The following is a 20,032-nucleotide window of genomic DNA, read 5'->3' as shown; positions in this document are numbered from 1 at the left end:
AGTTGACTAGTTCCTAGTGCAAAAAAATCCTTGCGAATTTCAGCTTCGTTAAGTACAAAAAAGCGGTCATTAATACAAATTAAAAGATAAGAAGCTATCAGAAAGGTCAGAAACTGCATATTAGACTATAGATTATACAAATGCACAAAGAGGGACAATGCAATAACAGATACACACAGAAGACAGTTGATAATGATTTTAAAAAGTGTATGTTCACAACCAATCACCTGAATAACAAACAACATACCATCAATAGGTCTAAAATAATTTATTCATGCATATTATTAGAAGTTAAATCACTTTTAGTTCATAATCCCCCCCGCCCCCCCCCCCCCCCAAAAAAAAAAAAAAAAAAAATATATATACAGATATAAGAAATTGTGGATTTGCCTAAGGGAAGGTAATTATGGCGAGATTGTGACGTCATAGATCAACAAATTTGACAAAATTATATTCTACAAAAAACCCACAGTCTGTTATCTTTAAGATGATAGATAATTTAAAGGGACATTCCTGAGTTTGCTACATTGTAAGATGTTTCCGACAAATAAAATACTTCTACGATTAAACTTACATATTAAATATATTTTCTTGTTTAGAATATCAGTGTCTGTATATTTAATGTGTTTCTGGCCGTCTTAATATTTGTAAGAAGCCCAAACTGGATTTTGTTTTCAAATAATTTCGTACGTACGAAAAAATATATTTTAGTAAATAAAATGAAATTTAACCTAGTACAAATATTAGAACGATCAGAAACACGTTTAATATACAGCCACTAATATATTATGCAGAAAAATGTATTTGATATCTGATTACAATCATTAAATAGTCTCTGTTAGTCGATAACATCTTAAAACGTGCAGCAAACCCAGGAATGTCCCTTTAAAAAAATATATCAATTAATAAAAAAATTATGGTGGAAAATGTATCCCTACCCTCTAATAAAACACCCTCACCAATATTTCTCATATAGGTCATATACATACGCCTTGATATTTTTAATATTATATTATGAGGTATTTCAGATTAAAAAAAAAAACAATTTTTTTTTTTTTTTAAATCCGGTGCAATTACTTGTGGGTTGACCCCTTTTTTTAAAAGCTAATTTGACTGGAATATAGAGTGTGCGCCTTTAATGTGTTCATTCCTTGAGCATGTATCTTGCGTTCGCTCATGACGGGAAGAAACATTCATGAAATACGCAGGCCTATAGTGTCCAAGAGCAACATTCAAATTTGATATAAATTATGGCGGTAGGTAACTACGAAAGTAGTCAGTTATTAATAATACAACCAATTATACATGCATTGCAGAGTTGTTTTTGTTTATACGTTTGGTATGTGATTTTCCCTTCATAAATCCTCGTATCGTCTTTCACTAAAATTGAATGTCTTGTTTTATATTGAAAATATACTAGTACACCTCCACTCCATACCCATATGATACAACCCCCTCCCCCAGCATTATCCCCGGGATTGTTGATGTACATGTTATAATGAATAACGTCACAGACCATGTTATCATTCTGCTCACTAAATATCGGAATGCTAATGATTTAGAGGTTTTATATGTATGTATATAAACATATGTATACCATATGTAATATATAAAATATTGTGAGACAGTGACATCGGGGCACCCCTACCCTGACACTGCCATTCTGTATTCTGGGGACCCCAAAACAAAACAAAACAAACAATCGGCAATTTTCGTACAGACCTATCATTCTTACGGAGGATATTTAATCATTTAATTTCCTCCTCCCCCCCCCCCCCCCCCCGGCCCCGCCACTTCCCCGTGACCACATGGCATCCCCACGCAGTGACATCGCCAGACCATGCTTAGAAGCCATCCAAATCAGATGGTGGTCACGTGACCTATCTCATTTGCATACATGTGGCTCAAGTAGCCTACCTATTATTGTTATATCCTTTGAACTTTGGAAACATTACTACCATAACAACATCAAGCTAATGAACTGAAGTTTTGAATATAACGTTATCGCAGATATTCAGATCAGATGTCATGAGGTTTGTCCCTTTTAGACAGCACGATTGGTTGTACACTAAAATTCAAAGTGAGGAAATCAGTATAATAATATTTCTGATAGGGTAATAGTCAAAATGCCTCTTCGCCCTTTCAGAAATGTTATATTTGTATGATCCACATGGAAATGTGTTGGTCCCGGCAAGTTACATGTATCACTTTAGCAGTTCTTTCACAATACTAGTTTGACAAACTATTGGTATAACATTTAAATAGTAGCTGTTAGCACACATTATTTCCATTGTGATCATTCATAATGGGGAAATTGTTCTCAGTAAGAATTATTATAGTAATATACATTGGTTTAATTGGTAATTTCACTGGGTAGTTCAAGTCACTTTGGCTGGTAGTGAATCAGATTGTAATGACATTAGCCAGGTACAGGTAATGCTAGTGACATTTGCTTTGCATTAAGATATTCTAGAATTTACGGTTACAGGTTAGCTACGGGTCCTCATCACCAGCTCTGACGAATAAGGTCCGCTATCCCACCTTTTTTCGACTTGTTGTTTCCTTGAATGAAGATAACTATGCTCGTGTTGCTCTGCTCCAGCATTTTAATTGGACTCGGGTCACAACAATACACGAATTAAAACATATGTTTTCAATGGTAAAGTATATTTTATCTTCATTGGCTCTTCATAGTGGTAGTGTTGGTGATAGTAGCAGTAGTAGGTGTGCTAGTAGTAGAAGTAGTTGCAGTAGAAATTGAAGTATAGTAGTAGTAGTAGCAGTAGTAGTAGTAATGGTAGTAGTAGTAATGGTAGTATTGGTAGTAGTAGTAGTAGTAGTAGTAGTAGAAGTAGTCTAAATCATCATGATGGGAGGGGGAGGAGTAGAAAACGTATTAGTAGTAATAGTAGTAAAAATGGTATGTTGTACTGGAAACACTGCAGCCTGTGCTGAAATTACAGGTATCTGTACAAATAAATGACTGCTTTTTTTCAAATATTATATTTAGTATCAGGGACTTAAGCAGATCATTGTGGCCAACTAGGGTAAGCTTGTTCTGACCTGTGATAAAAACTAATGGTAAATGAACATTTGGTATTTTACAGAGTAAACTTTAAATGAGATTAAAATATCAAATGTACACCCCCCCCCCCCCCCCACCCCCTCCTCCCACCAAAAAACCCAAACACTTTATTTTGTTATTGTTTAGGCCAATTTGGCCAGTATGAGAACAGTAGTTAGCAGTGGTGTATACTTATTATTTAGTAGTGGTAAATAGTATTATGTTTCTAACTAAAATTATCTCAAAACAAAAACATCAAGAACACCAGTATAAACGTAATCTATCTTCTGTATAGTTACTTCAATTATGACAGTTTTCAAGTCTGAGGTATAATTTTATATGCTTTATTTTTATTTCACTATCAGATGATGGAAGATATTCAAGGTATCCTGATTAAAAAACGCATAGAAATCACGCATATGTACCAGTTCAGCGAGAGCCCCAGAGTGTCCGTCCAACAATTAAAGGTAAGAGAATCACAATTATATTATTTCTGATCTGTCTGAGGTTTTCTTTATTATTTCCTGTCTTGGCAATGTCAGTACTCCTAAAGGCCAAGTAGGAAGGGTGTTTTAGGAAAAACACCTGGTATAGACTACTCTAAATATTTGAATGTGATGGGTTGATGGTTTCGCTGTTCAAATTATAATTTTTTTAGCTCAACTATGACTTTCGTCAGTGGTGCTTTTCTAATAATACAGATTCGTCTGGCGTCCATGAGCCAATGAACGTTTTCCTTGAAGTCTGTCTTCTCATACAGATTTGATTGAATTGTTTTGAAACCTTGTACAATGATCCTCCACATAATAATAGAGATTTTTTTCTACTTTTTTTCTTCTAGAAAATAGTGAATATGTGTTGTTTTTAAACATTACATTTGAAAGTCTATCTTCTCTTAAAGTTTTAATTGGATATTTCTGAAACATGGTTCTATGATTTTTATAGGCAGTCTTCAGAAACTAATATAGCTATATTTTGGAAATATATATTAGACCGAACATACGTTTTAACCACAGACATCCTAGTAAAGAACGTTCAGGTCTGTTTATCAACACATTCCATAGCTTCGGGTGTCATTATCGATTTTGACAATTTCCAGGAAGGTCCATTAATCACTGTGGAACATTATTTCTGTCAATCTTTTTCATTCTGTTGATCATACAGTTGTTATTGTTTTGTTTTTAGTAATTTTTTATTGTTTGAATTTGTGATTTACTGATAAAAAAAACGTCAACTTTCAAATTTCACTTCTGACCCCAATCGTCCTTTGGTGGTCATAAAACCTACTGTAATACTGAACTACCAGTTGTAATGTTTGCCCAGTTAATTCACTATTATCATATAACCATTGCCCACAGCTAATATACCTTACAATTTTTGCAATAATAAATTCTTACTTTTTTTTAAGAGTGTATATATATATATATATATATATATATATATATATATATATATATATATATATATATATATATAATAATTATATTATTATTATTATTATTATTATTATTATTATTATTATTATTATTATTATTATTTCGTCCCTTCAATAGTCCCAGACTTTGGCTTGTCTACATTCATGCATTCTGACTTGCACGTGAAAGTCTCGGCGTTCGCAAATTGTCCGAGACAACGTTAGTGTCTCGATTCATGCATTAGACCCCAGGTGAAGCGTTTAAGTCTGTGTTATGCTCAACTTTTAAAAGTTTGTCATTCTGCAATTTTGCTTAGATGTACCCTCCAGCTGACCAAGTAGTAATTAGCTCTGTCTACACCGGCATGCGATCGTACTTCAACTGTCTACCAGTAGTCACCTTTTAAACAATGGGGACAGTTCCTAATTAATTAGAACACTGAACTGAACTGAACTTTATTACACTCAGGCCGTTCCACAACGTAAAGTAATACATAGTATAAACGTGACAAGATGGTTTACAGGAGGATGAAATAATAACATATGATAATACATAATACATGTATTTACTTGTATATGATTTTAAATGATAATAACTGTAACAGTAGTAATAGTAGTAGTAGTAGTAGTAGTAGTAGTAGTAGTAGTAGTAATAGTAGTAGTAGTAGTAGTAGTAGTAGTAGTAGTAGTAGTATAGTAGTAATAATAATAATAATAGTAATGGTAGTCGTAGTAGTCGTAGTAGTAGTAGTAGTAGTAGTAGTGGTAGTGTAATGGCAGTATCTGGTACAGTAATAATAATAATAATAATAATAATAATAATAATAATAATAATAATAATTTTATGAAATAATCGTGCCTCTTTGAAGGCTTAATGAACAATGAACCTTTTCATTTAATTTCAACTTATTTTCTTACTTATAATCCAATTAAGGTTCAGTCACGCTGTCTTGGGCACACACCTCAGCTATCTGGGCTGTCTGTCCAGGTCAGTTGGTTAGTTGTTAATTGTTAGTGAGAGAGAAGAAGGTGTAGTGACCTTACACCTACTCATTGAGTCGTTAAAACTCGCTCTGGGTGGGAGCCGGTACCTACCAGCCTTATGTCGAATGGCTTAACCACGACACCGCCGAGGCCGGTAACAATGAACCACACCTGTTGTAACGGGTGTAGGTAGCAAGATAAATCGGATTATTATTTGTATGTGTTCATACCTGCATTGTATTATATCAATCTGTTGTTTAATACCTGCATAAATGACACTTCCGTTTGGCATTGTCTTACTGAATTTGTAATGGCGGATCAACCAAAAAACCGGGCAACATGTCAAACTCTCCTGAGAACATGAAGTGAAATTGATTGATGGATTTTCATCAAATTCTCTGTGTAAACAGAAAGATTTAGCTTTGAAAGTCAAGATTGGAAGCAGACAGTATCAGATATACTGAAACGTAGTGACCATTACCGGCAATTGTACGAGGACAACATTTCGGTAGAGAGAAAACCAATAGCCAACAGCAAGTTCGAACATTTGAATGGTTTCTTAGAAACGCAAATATGTATCAGGTTTATACCAGCCACTAAAAGAAGCATTGCTTAGCCTTGCTTTCACATAGCCCAAACGTTTGGTTAATATGGCGTTGTATTTGTGTTGCTATTTGCTGATTAATATATCGTAACTCTGGACGAACTCTGTCTACACCTGCACAGGCATATTTCATCAGTCCCAAGTAAATCCATTTTAGACAGTCCACAGTATATATACACCTCCACCAACAGTTCAGTAATTTAATGACATGTTTTGGCATTTTGCCTTTTTCAAACTGACAATAAGATGATGTCAAGTCAACAGGTTAATTATATATTCTTATTTCTATTAATATCACTTTGTCATTATGTTCAGGATATGTAGTAGATTCAAAAGTAGACTAAAATTAGCAGGTTAATGCACAGACAAATAGCCGTGAGAACAGACATTAGACCACTAACTGAACATATTGAAATTTTAAAGTACAAAGTCACATTTCAAGTAGGCCTATATAAAAATAAATAAATAAATAAATAATACAAAATAGTGCATAGGCATCAATGCATTGCTTAGCAATTTTTTAGAATTACTATAAAGACAAGATTATTAAATGATCTACCTTTGTATATAAAACATTGTTTCAATGTAGATAAATACAAAGTAATCCCACTGTACTGCATTGTATCTGTATGATGTACTAAGTTATTAAGATATATTTACATTAAATAAAACGTTATCATTAAGTTCATGTGGTGTTTAGTTTGTAATTCGTGTATCAACAATATTTCCCTTACTAGGCGATGGTGTTCATCATTGTTAATAACTGTTCAACTGGGGTAAAAGAAAAGTTTGATATGGAACGACAATTCGTATTAAAGTGGGTATTAACTAATATAGATTTACATGAATATAAATTGATGTCGCTACTATATCCATTAATTCGTAAAGACATCTTACCCCCTCCCCTGTTTGTCCTGTATATTGCATACCGCATTTTGTGCAAGTGATAAGATAAATAACATTTGAAGAACAGCATGTCATAATATGTTTTATGTGATAAACGCCTCCATTTTGAATGCTTTTAAAGTGTGTTTTTTCTTCAAGGAATTTGTAATTTTTACATTTACGTTTGCCACATTTTAATGCAGAGTGATTTTTTATTAACACGAAGGACGGAAGGAAATGTTTATTTAACGACGCACTCAACACATTTTATTTACGGTTATATGGGGTCGGATATATGGTTAAGGACCACACAGATATTGAGGGAGGAAACCCGCTGTCGCCACTTCATGGACTACTCTTTTCGATTAGCAGCAAGGGATCTTTTATATGCACCATCCCATAGACAGGATAGCACATACCACGGCCTTTGATGTACCAGTCGTGGTGCAATGGCTGGAGCGAGAAATAGCCCACTGACGGGGATCAATCCTAAACCGACCGCACATCAAGCGAGCGCTTTACCACTGGGCTACGTCGCACCCCCTTTTATTAACACCATTATATTGTAGTTTAGAATGGACAAGCATGTTGGTTGAGTTTTTTTTAAAGCAACAATTGGATTGCTTTGTGTCAGTACTTTGAATTTACTTGACTGTTCGAGAATTCACCAATACCTGTGTAATATGTGACCAATATTTGGTAGGAATGGGATGTATATTACGACGAAAGGTATTATTGTTTGTTGTTCAGAAGTAGATGCAGGTGATTCTAGATGCTTTTCTTTGGGTCCAATTAAACCTTTTCCTATGGCGTTATTTCCAATGGGAGGAGGGTAAAGTCTGTTTAAGAAGTGTTGTTTTCTTTCAAACGTTTTAATTCAGTTTGTAACGTCTCACTTTTAGAAATGAATGTGTGTACTTTTTAGCTTGATTGAACGGAATTCTTTTTTTTTTTTTACATGCTTTTGGGTGAGCTAATTTAAAATGTAAATATTGGCGTGTTTGTTGTTTTTGTATGAACCGTTGTTTAAAAAGACCCTCTAATTAATAACATCAATATCTAAAAATATCACTTTATTCCTTGAATATGTGTGTGCGTAAATTTAATGGTCGGGTGTTGTTCATTGGTAGACTGAATGAAATTATTTAGATCTTGGTAAGAATGGTCCAAAATAAAGAATTTGGTATCTATATATCTAAGCCAAAGTAGCGGCGATTTCACACATTTGCTTAGTAAGACTTTTTTCAAAACAGCCCATAAATAAATTAGCATAACTAGGGGTCATTCTTGTACCCATTGCAGTGTCTTGTATTTGGATAAAGCTTTAACCATTAAATTGAAAATTACACAATGTAACAAAGATTTTATTATATTGATATTTTTGCATTTTCCATTCAGTTTTGTTAGATTAAGCATACATTTGGCATTAATTAGTACTATATGTCAGGTTTTAGAAAAATATTCCACATTCTTGAAATTCCAAGCACCGAATATTCCAGTACCTTTTAGGACCTGATGCTTTCTAGAATGTTTTGGTACTTTCTAGAATCTTCCAATGACTGCTATGTTTAAGTATTCTCTAGAATGTTCCATTACTTTCTAGAATATTCCAGTGTTGTATATAATGTTCCAGTGCTTTCTAGAATGTTCTACTGCTGCCCCCAAATGGTGTATATATAGGTCTATACGTGTACAGGTCAACTTACTATTTTTCATGTGTGCAATGTCTTCATCGCGAAGCTGCTTACATTCTGGCGATTTATTTTGTTACGTTTGTGGATTCAACATTGGTCATATGCAGGTAAAGCATGGAATCAAAGTATCTACGAAATTTGCACAAGCCTATGAATTATACTTTGGCATGAAGATTGGGGATCAAGACAAATCAATGGCTCCACACGTTGTTTGTGGTACATGTCGATCGGATTTGGAGGGATGGATGCGAAGTGACCGCCCCTCAATTCCCTTTGCCATACCCCGAATATGAAGAGTACTACAGAACCATGTGAATGACTTCTATTTCTGTATGGTGGATATTTCAAGATTCAAGAAAACGAAAATATTCCATCATCTATTGCTCCAGTTCTACACTCTGAAGAACTGTCTGAAGAAGTTGAAAAGTTTGAATTTGAATCTGAAGAATCTTACGTTGGTCATACTGACGAAGAAAAAAAAGCAACCACACTTTCCAAACCAGCAGGAACTGGATGATTTGATTCGCGATCTCGGGCTGACGAGCTTCTAACATCACGACTGATGGAGTGGAACTTTTTGGACAACAGTTGTCGAACTACAGCTCCTAGGAAAAGACATGAAAGGTTCTCATAATATTGTGAATTATGATTGTTTCTGTAATGACATTGAGAACTTATTTTAAGAACTGGGTATTGATCATGAACCAAATGATTGTCATCTGTTCATAGACAGTTTTTCCCGAAGTCTCAAATGTGTTCTTCTGCACAATGGAAATCAGTATCCATCAATACCAATTGGGCACTCTGTGCATATAAAGGTAAACTACGAACATGTAACATTTCTTCTGGAAACTATATAAACAGGTACAATTGGCAGGTCTGTGGCGATTTCAAAATAATTATTGGATTCTAATATTGTTGCAACTAGTTTACTAATTGTATTAATGGGTATGTTGGAGTTGTAATTGTCACCAGTAAGTGTTATTTCCATTACTTCAATTCCTTCGTTGTCAAGAATGTTTGTATATAAAGATGACACGTCCATAGTTACGAAGAATGTTTCTTTGAATATGTTTGGTATATTATGCAATCTTGTAAGAACGTCCGATGAGTCATGGACATATGAGTCTAATTTTTCCACACGTGGCTTCAAAATGTCATCTATGAGACACGAAATACGTTCTGTTGCTGAATTACATCAGGATATGATTGGGCGTCATGGATGTCCAAGAGAGATATCTTTATTAACAAGTCTGACGTTCATCGTGCTTTTAACACTTACGAGGCGGGATGTAGCCCAGTGGTAAAGCACTCGCTTGATGTGTGGTTGGTTTGGGATCGATCCCCGTCGATGGGCCCATTGGGCTATTTTCCGTTCCATCCAGTGCACCTCGACTGGTATATCAAAGGCCGTGGTATATGCTATCCTGTCTGTGGGATGGTGCATATAAAAGATCCCCTGCTGCTAATCGAATTGGTCCAATCCAGCCAATCACGGATCAAGAACCCCACTACACCTAACTGTAAATAAACTGCACGAATTTGTCTTTGCACCCGCACCATGTTTTTATTATTATTATTATTTTTATTTTTATTTTTTTTGTATTACTGATGCATTCCATCCTAGCTAACTAATGTAAGTCAACTAGGGTTCCAGAAGCAAAGACATGCAGGAAAACCGATACCCAACTATCCAGATAGCCTGAAGACAAACCAAGTAAGCCTACTAAAATCCTATATTTAGGGGGCGGGAATCAAAATTCTTCAAACTAAGTACCTAGATCGGTGCATACATGTATACAATTGCTACTTGCCACCGTTAGTTTCGTTTTATTGCATTGGTAATAAAGTTAAGTATGCCAAGCACTAGGCTTTTAAACTAATACCTACACTATAAGGGTTTAACCCTTCAAATTAGATAGCTAGGCTAGTTTAACTTCCCCTGCGTCATTGTATTCAATGCTAAACAAGGACGGAGGGGGATGGGTGGTCATGACTGACCGTTGAACTCACTAGAATAGGGACTTAAGACAATAGATACAACCGTAACACAAAACTAGGATTCACAGACAGACTACACGCTCACTGCATCAGTACACAGGGTGCATTGACTAATGATAACAATGTACCTGCCCCCATTTAATGGTCCAGCACGTACTCTAATAAGGAACCGGACAAAAGAATACCGTTCCGAGTACACAATTGCAATGCACCCGGGGGAAGCTGAACAAAAGAATATCGGCCTGCCCCACCCAAACCCCCAATACTTGCTGCTGGTAATAACTTGGTACTTGGTGATGCCTCGACCACAAGCGGTCAGGCCCTTTATAAGGGCCCTATGGGCAAACCAAGGGAGACACCACAGCATCGTAAAGGTCTAAAATTAACGAGCTACTCTCGATTCATTAATATCAAAACCTATATTAGCTCGGCCATTTACCTTTCTACCGACTGTTCAAAATTGCGCCAAATTCCTTCAATCAAAATTGCGCACCCTTTTCTCTGGCATTTAACTGCTCCATTCAAATTCCATAGCACCACCCCCACCCTTACCCGCCTGCTACCGATTTGATCGGGCTGCTGGTGCTCCCTTGCACCTGCCAGTGCAAGCGGTCCCTCCTCTCCCCTCCCCCCACCTTTCCTGTCATGGATGGAGGAGCCGGCCAAGGCCGGCTCTTGTGCCCACGACAGGTGCTACAACAGCTTGTTCTGAATGTGCACGTAAAACCCTATGACATGACATGACATAATCGAAAAGAGTAGCCCATGAAGTGGCGACAGCAGGTTTGCTCTCTCAATATCTGTGTGTTACTTAACCATGTGTCCGACACCATATAACAGTAAATAAAATGTGCTGAATGCGTCGTTAAATAAAACATTTCCTTCCTTAAACACTTAAATACCTCCGCAGTAATTTCTTGATCATTGCACATTAATTTGATGTCTCATTTTGCTAACATTTTTTACATGAGTCTCGGTTAAGACTGTTTCTGTTTTTGTGTTTTTTTTCTCTTTTTTCTCGTTTGTTTTTTTCTCTCTTTTATTTGTAAAAACATTTCTCTGTTGACTTCTGCGATGTAACTGTCTTTGTCAATAATTAAGATGGCGGAACTTTTGTCAGCTTTTTTAGTGAGTGTTGAATCATCCATTATTAATTTACTCAGTACCTTCCTTATATATATTCTTTTTTATTAATTATTTTAATTTAAAGGAAACTTAGTATTCAAAATGTTTAAAGGCTTTAAATATAATTTTGTTCGAATCTTGTTGTGAATAAAACACAATGATACAACACTAACATAAATGTTCTTAATACAATATTAATTTCGAATAACGATTCTTATTTTCCAGGAACATGATGCAAGAATTATCATTGGCGCCTTTATTGAAAATAAAGCTAGACAGCTTTTCTGCGAGGTTAGTCTAATTGAAGTCAAAGACATTTTGAGAATGCTAAAATTAGGTTGACTTTTTTGTAAATGCTTGCCCTCATGAACATGTCACAGCTCTTACTGTTGCTCCTCTTAGCTTTTCAACAGACGAATTAAAACTGTTAGCATAAAACTGTTAATAGCAAAACAAAGTTTAAAGTGTTTCTAGTGTTCGTTCATAAATAACATGAAATGGCATTGGGTAGGTTAAATATATTGCCCGAGAAATGGAACGGAATGGAAATAATATGTGAATGAAATTTGAAACTGCTGTTCAGAGCAGATCTATGAGATCTTAAATTTAACTCATGTCTTTTTACTTATAGAATGAATGAATGAATGAATGAATGAATGTTTAACGACACCCAGGCATGAAAAATGCATCGGCTATTGGATGTCAAACGATGGTAATTCAAAACATGAAGTGATGATCAACATCAGTATAAAAATTCAAAAGTCAAATAAAAACACAGTGTAAAGAAATGTGCAAAAATACAAATATCAAATTAAAATTTAGAGTAAAAGTCGGTTTCACGTAAAAATTGTAATAAAAATTCTGGATGGAATTGAAATTATTCCATCACATTCCTTTGACAAGATATATATTTTTCGAGTTTCTTTCAGATACTTACACTCACCAAAATGTGACATACCGTCAGTGTACACTGACGGTGCATTTTACTATGGTAAATAGAAAAAATATGGTAAATGCAAAAAATAAGTGATGAACAGCATCAATCTAAACATTCAAGAAGTAAATTAAAACACAGTGTAAACAACTGTACAAAAAGGACAAATATCACAGATAGATAAAATAAAAATGTTGAATACAATTCAGTATCACAAAGAAATTGCAACAAAATTTATGATGGAATCGAAATGATTTTATGACATTTCTTCGTCCAAAGATATATTTTCTAGGTGCTCTAAGATGACTTCACTCCCCCAAAACGTGGAGTACCGTCAGAGTACACTGACAGTGTATTGTATTGTCCATTCTCATCACTTATGTCAACAACCAAAGGATGGGTGGGGGGTGTTTCAACATCAGACAACTTTCTGTACTTATGTTCATCAATTGGCCAAGTAAGATCAGTATTGACATAAACACTTGTCATGGAAACCTTAACTACTGCAGCATACATTTTTTTCTGCAGTAGCTGAAGATATTGATGTTTCCACCATTTTTCTAGATTTCTGAAATGACAAGTGCCTGTCAACCATGACCTGCTGAACCTTCTTTTCCAACTTCCACTTAGCACTTTCGCGAATATGCAAAGTGATTCCTGTTATAATTGACACACTTAATGTTTTGTTGTCATGGTGAAACTGAACACAGCGAGCACATGTATATTTATTTCAGCATGTATTCTGATCATGCCTAAATGTTTGATGTTTGACATTTGAAACAACGTAAAAGGTTCGGGATGTAAAGTTGAACAGGTACACCGAGATAACCAGCATTAATTGAGCTTGGAAGCGTTGGTTTATCTTCAACAACTCCTTCCAAATCTCGACATCTTATGGCACCTTTGGATGAATTTAAAGTTCAGTGAGCTGTCACTGTAATCGATATATTGCACTTTGAGAGATTCTCTTTGGAACATTCCACTAGCAATTAATCATTAATCATTTTGTTTTACATTTTTTAACTCACTAACCAAACCAACCAGACCTTTCTGAATAGCAAACAGTGAAAGTTTGCCAACGGCTATGTCAGTTGAAAAAGTAACAGCCAAGAACCGTGACCAGGATTCAGAAGAAACTAGTCTGGACTTTTTAATTATAACATTGATCATGGATTCTTCATTATGTGAAGGAGAATCCACAACTTCGATGTGGACCCTTCTTGAGCTTAGCATGTCTAATCAGATCGGGGCTTCTTAACCAACTATCTGACTGAATTCAACCACCAGGATCCCATCATCAAATATTTCGGGTCACACCTCACAGCCAACAAAGTGCCCCAAAAGGGGAGTTGTGCTGTATTGTCCATTCTCAAAGAGAATTTCATACCACCTGCACCACGTTGACGTTACAGCATGTGCAGGAGTATGTCGGAATAAATTCTATGAAGCAAATCACTATATCATGAAAACTGTATATGTCTGTGTGAGTGTGTGAGTGTGTTTGTGACAGACAAAGAGATAGAGTGTTTTGGTGCGCTGTTTGTCAGATCGTATATTGGCATGTCTTGCTACCTTAAATATCAGGTGTAAAAGAATAGTTTGTATTCAGTTTTCTCGAGCAACCTAACATTATACCACTACTAGTGAAGTATTTGACTGATATGCAACTTGTGTTTTCTTTACAAAGGCCTTTAAAATCAGATTCAGTGGACCGAAGATTGTTTGGGTGATTCCACACTTAGAAGATAATTGGTGGAAAGTCAACGATACAGACTGTACTAGTAATGAAATACTGTCAGCTGCCGGCAACTACTTCTCTATTAGTACTTTCTTTGAATCTTTTGGCACTAAGCAGGATGACAACGGATTTACACTACAAAAGTTTATGAGTGATTACAATACTAAGACTGATTACGAAATGCGTCCAGGTCACGACATGGCACAGGCGGCTTATGATTCGGTATGGGTTATTGCTCGTGCTCTCAATGCTACGATGGCTGATCTTAAAAACACAGGTACATATTTTTGAGTATTGACAATTCTCTTCAAGATTGACAAATTTGAACTGAGAGCACTATTTACAACAAATTAACCTTTTCAGGCAATGCATATTAGCTTATATCATATTATGACATATATGTATTGCAAACGCAGCTATGTGGTATAGTAAGCGGACACGCGAGGATAGTAAACGTACAGACGAGAAGGTCCAACATTTCCACCACCGTGTGTTTAGTGTTTCTATCCCACATGACTGCGTATGATGGATGACTTTTCTCTCATCCATGCAGTAAATAAAGTATTATAATCACTTGCAACTTGTGTGTTACCTTTGTATTTTGCACGATTAGACAAAGAAGGCTTTCCAATTTATTTATTTATTTATAAAGATATATCTAAACCATTTTATCAAAAATAAGCAACACTCTCATGTGTCCCACGTCTCTGTAATATTTCAGCGGAAATGGAGTGTGTTTCAAATGGGTTAGAGGCACTGTCAGTGGAGTGGCCTAGTGTTGTTCAAATGCATCATTTTTCGTCTTCTGGGGTCTTATGCATGAACCGAGACAACCAAAAGTCTCGGACAAGTCATTGTCCCGGACTACATACGTCGAGACTTTGCCCGTCGTCAATTGCCTATGCATGAACTAGACGAGGGACTAAGACAATGAAGTGCGAGACTTTAGTGCGATAGTCACGACGTTTTCCATAATTCTATTTTTAGAGTGGTAAATGTACACCATTTCATTCAGAGATACGTTGTATGCACGTGTAAACATGACCTCACCAAAGTCACCCGTAAATAAACGTGTAAAGAAACCAAAATGTAGCCAACAAGAAAATATAGTATTATTGGAAGAAATAGCGTTAGAGAAAAACCTTTTGACATCACATTTTCAAAATGGTATTACTATTAAAAAGAAAGAATTGATGTGGCAGACCATTACAAACAAAGTTAATACTGTTGGTGGCCATGGCCGGACCGTGGCACAAGTTAAGAAAAGGTGGAAGGACATGAAACAAGCCGTTCTACAAAATCAAAGAAAAGCTACTGCTACAGGCGGCGGGGGCCCTCTACCTGAGGTACCCTATGAGGATTTAGTGAGATCCATAATTGGAGACAACACGAACCTTGTTCACGGTATTGAAGGTAAGTTATGAAAATCAATTGTCCTGTTAATAACTTTATAATATTACCATATTTTGTTGTGGTCAAAATGCACGGGGTGGACACGATAGATCCTTTTTATCGCGAGTGTCCTTTATCACTTTCTGTTATACATAATAGTAGAAAACTATATATATATATATATATATATATATATATATATATATATATATATATATATATAAAACCGGTAAGGGCTACATGATACTCGAGGTACCCCTTTTCAAAATTGCAAATAACACATTTACACAACCCACCCTGAACAATGAAGAAAAACATTTATTACTGTAATGACTAATGACACTCTACCCACTAAAAATAGTCTTTAATTTCATAATTAAATATTAGTTAACGTGGTATGTTGAATACAACTAGGCCTGTGCATTTGCATAACCTATCAGGCGCAGATCGTAGTTTTTAATAGAGGGGCTGAATTCGGTTACGTTTGTAAATTCCCTCACCTTATAAAAATAAAATATTTAACACTTTTCCCTGCCTAAATTCTCGGTTGTCTAAGATATTTAAAGTGGATCAGTTATTTATGGGGTGCAGTAGCTTGATAATCGGTCATATTATTTTTACTAAATAACCGTATATAACATTTGTAAATGCAAATATTATTATTAATAAATATTTGTTAACAATAACTATGTTTTCGTTTAATTTTTACAGTTGATGTGCCCACTGACTCATACATAAAATTGACATCAGTATCACAATCCACGAAGGAAGATGATAATTCTGACAAAACTGGAAAGTATTATTTTATAATTCATTAAAAAAATACTTTCAAATTAAGAAAGATATATTTACTACAACAGTTTTATATATGTTATAGGCAATTTGACACATCACCCAATCTGAAGCATGCCTGGATATTTAAAGCTATCTTCCGATTGGCAGACTTTCAGTGCTAATTTCAACACATTTGCGGAAATTTAAAGTCCTAAACATCAATAAACTACCCTTTTATGTAATAGTAAGCCCCAAAGTTGATGTTCATCCTTAGAGGGTGAGTCTATAAGTTGACGGAGGATCAAGTTTTACAAACGTTAATTAATGTAATTATTTTAAATTTCAGTCTTAAATAAAGGACTGCTCTACGCTAAAAGGTACTTGATTGATCTTTAAAATATTTTCATTGTAGCCAATGTGTTGACAAATTACCCACCCACGAAAGGCATTATACAGATTACTTTTTTTTTCCATTGCATGTAACATATGAACACACACATATAACATTAAGTGAAATCATTTGCAAGGCATTTATTTCATTTTTTTATTATAATTTCCTACAGATATTGGAAACAATGCTGAATTAAGTGTTACATCTGACGCGTGCATCGGTAACAACACAGAGGAAAATGTTAGTGGCCCATCTTCATCAACTGGGGGTGAAACTACATCAACCTTCAATTCCATTGGTTCGTCGAGTAATACAAAATCCGTGTATTCTACTAAGCAGACAACAAAGAGGAAGAGCAAACTACCTATTCCAAGCGTAGAGTGCAGCTCTGAAAATGAAAATGAATTATTTTTGAAATGGTTGTCTTCCGAAATAGATAAGAATGAAGTCATAACGGAAATGGTGAAGTTAAAAAAAATTAAACTTGAATTACAAATAGAACAATTGAAAAAACAAGGACAGTGAAAATAAAACAAAACGTATATGTATTTGCAAAATAATATTAAGTTTCATAATTTACAAATGAAAATAAATTATTTGAAATATCAATTGTATTTATAGCGTGTGTGTGTGTGTATGTGTATGTGTATGTGTGTGTGTGTGTGTGTTTTTTTGTATGAGTTACATTTATAAAATACTTTAAAAGCATTCGTTGATTATTCTGTCTCTAACTGTTTTCCCTGCCGCTGTTCCTGTCCTCTCTGATATGGTTTGCTGGGTAGTACAATCGTCCCCATCATCCCCATCTTCTGAAATGCTTGAAGGGTTTGTTGCATCGTCGGGTGGTGGAAGATTCTGACGTCTTGCATGGTTGTGCAACATGAAACACACAATGATGACTTTGCAGGCTTTGGGGGGTTGCAGTCGTAAACCACAATGGAGACAATGAAATCTTTGTTTAGCCACACCAATGCTTCGTTCAACAGTTGTTCGTGTTGACGAGTGAGCAAAGTTGAAATTTGTCCGTTTTCTTGTAGTTGGGTTCATAATGGGTGTCATGAGCCACGTTCGAAGCATGTATCCACTGTCTCCCAGTATAATGCCGTCTAGTGGAGGTTTGTTTCCTTCAAAGTCCGCAAACAGGGGCGATTGTCTCAAAATTCGCGCGTCGTGCACTGACCCAGGCCATTTGGCTATGACATTGATGAAGCACATATCAGCATCACATATCACCTGAAAATGACACAAATAATAAATTTTATAACAGATGTTTAACTTATAATTTAATTTAAATAAATTTACAATGATCAAAGAATGTGTAAAGGAAACCGTAGCATGGGTGTACAGTATAATATTTTAACAAACTGTTTAACCTTCTGACTACTGCAGGCGAGATATCTCGCCCGACGTCACGTCAGTCGATATACTGTACACTGTATACAGTGCATTCCCCAATTCATATTTCCCGCCGTTTTGCACACGAAACTCACCGGAAACGGAAATATAATTAAAGAAAAAAGATTTTTTTTCAAAATGGTGGCTTTTGTTTAGATTTTTCAATTGAAAATACCTTGAAATTTTGAGTTCAAAAAGTGGTTTTCGGTAAGTATTTTCGCTTGACAACAATGGCGGCACGTCGCGGTCATTTTCAGGGATCGATAGCTGATTGTGACAGCTAATTTGATAATAAATTTGATCGTTTTACCAACAACGAAAATTACCAAATATTGCAATATGAATCTTAGTTCGGGTTTTAAAAAAAATTCTGGTCAGAAAACCACTGTTATCGGGAATAATGGACATAAATACTGGACAGCTGGCCACAAATGCCCGTAAGTAAACGCAACTTTTTCGATTTTTTGCCTAATTTTAATCACCATTAGCCGATCTAAAATAATAAAAATTACAAAAAAAGACACGAAAATAATACTTACCGATTAATATATGAACTTTATTTCATGTTTTTATAAAACATTTAAGTGAATATATGTGAATAAAAATTATAAACTTGTACCCACTCAACGTGGTTTTTGTTAAAAATTAATCCAGTAGTCTAAAGGTTATATACACCTTCCCATATACAGTACAGGACAAACCACAGAATACATTGATCGTTTTGTATCCTTTCTGAAAGATTGCTTGTATGTGACAATGTTAAATAATATATATATATATATATATATATATATATATATATATATATATATATATATATATATATATATATATATATATATATATATATATATATATATATATATATATGTGTGTATATATAATGTGTGTATGTCTGGGTGGGTGGGTGTGGGTGTGTAAAAGTTATTGATGTTAATGTTTTCTAAAATTAATTGCTGAACGTAACAATGCAGTATTATGTGTTAAAGTAGTTGCACTTACCTGGACATTAATAGAATGGAATTTTTTTCTGTTTATAAATTCGTGTTCCTCTTGAGCTGGAGCCTGGATGCGGATGTGTGTCCCATCTATGCAACCAATAACACTTGGAAAGCGTCTCATTTGGAAAAAAATTAACTTTGTTTCATCTGCCTGTGTCTGATTTGGCCAAACGATGTATTCGTTCATATGCCGAAGGAATGCGTCGGTCACTCTTGACACTGTACGACTAACTGTGGACTGGTCGACGCCTATTAAGTCACCTATAACATTCTGAAATATTCCCGTTGCATAAAACCTAAGAGCAACAAGCACTTGTAACACGGGGGTTAGCGACCCATTTCGTGTTAATGGATAAGCAATATCCTCGTACAGCTCGTTGGTTAGTTGCAAAATCATGTACCTATGAAATCGAAATTTCTTATATATCTCAATATCATCGTATATATCCGAAGGATGGGTGACATCTCGAAATATTCTGTTTCTTCGAATAGCACGTCTGTTGTTGTAACGCATCAGTATAACCGCCGCCATACTAAATGCCCAGTTGTCCAAAACTACTGCGTTTACGCCTGGGTTATAGCAGGTCTAAAAATCGTGTGATTTCGTCCGTCCAATCGTCAGTGACTTTGACTTGT

The 20,032-nt window shown here is 35.3% G+C and overlaps 1 protein-coding gene across 3 annotated transcripts in view; it reads left to right on the top strand.

The window, feature by feature from the left end:
- The window catches only part of LOC121371078 (gamma-aminobutyric acid type B receptor subunit 1-like), a 99,874-nt gene that overhangs the window by 18,056 nt on the left and 61,786 nt on the right, over window positions 1–20,032 (top strand). For 2 of the 3 annotated variants that reach the window (XM_041496709.1, XM_041496708.1), the window contains exons 3-6: window positions 2,489–2,659; window positions 3,430–3,531; window positions 11,997–12,062; window positions 14,393–14,720. In XM_041496709.1, coding sequence (XP_041352643.1) covers window positions 2,489–2,659; window positions 3,430–3,531; window positions 11,997–12,062; window positions 14,393–14,720 — 667 coding nt within the window. The remainder of the gene's footprint in view (window positions 1–2,488; window positions 2,660–3,429; window positions 3,532–11,996; window positions 12,063–14,392; window positions 14,721–20,032) is intronic. The other variant, XM_041496710.1, reaches the window with a different exon arrangement.

The sequence above is a fragment of the Gigantopelta aegis genome, chromosome 4 (genome assembly GCF_016097555.1).
Source record: "Gigantopelta aegis isolate Gae_Host chromosome 4, Gae_host_genome, whole genome shotgun sequence".
NCBI classification, from domain to species: Eukaryota; Metazoa; Mollusca; class Gastropoda; order Neomphalida; family Peltospiridae; genus Gigantopelta; species Gigantopelta aegis.
This window is presented reverse-complemented; position numbering and strand designations above follow the sequence as displayed.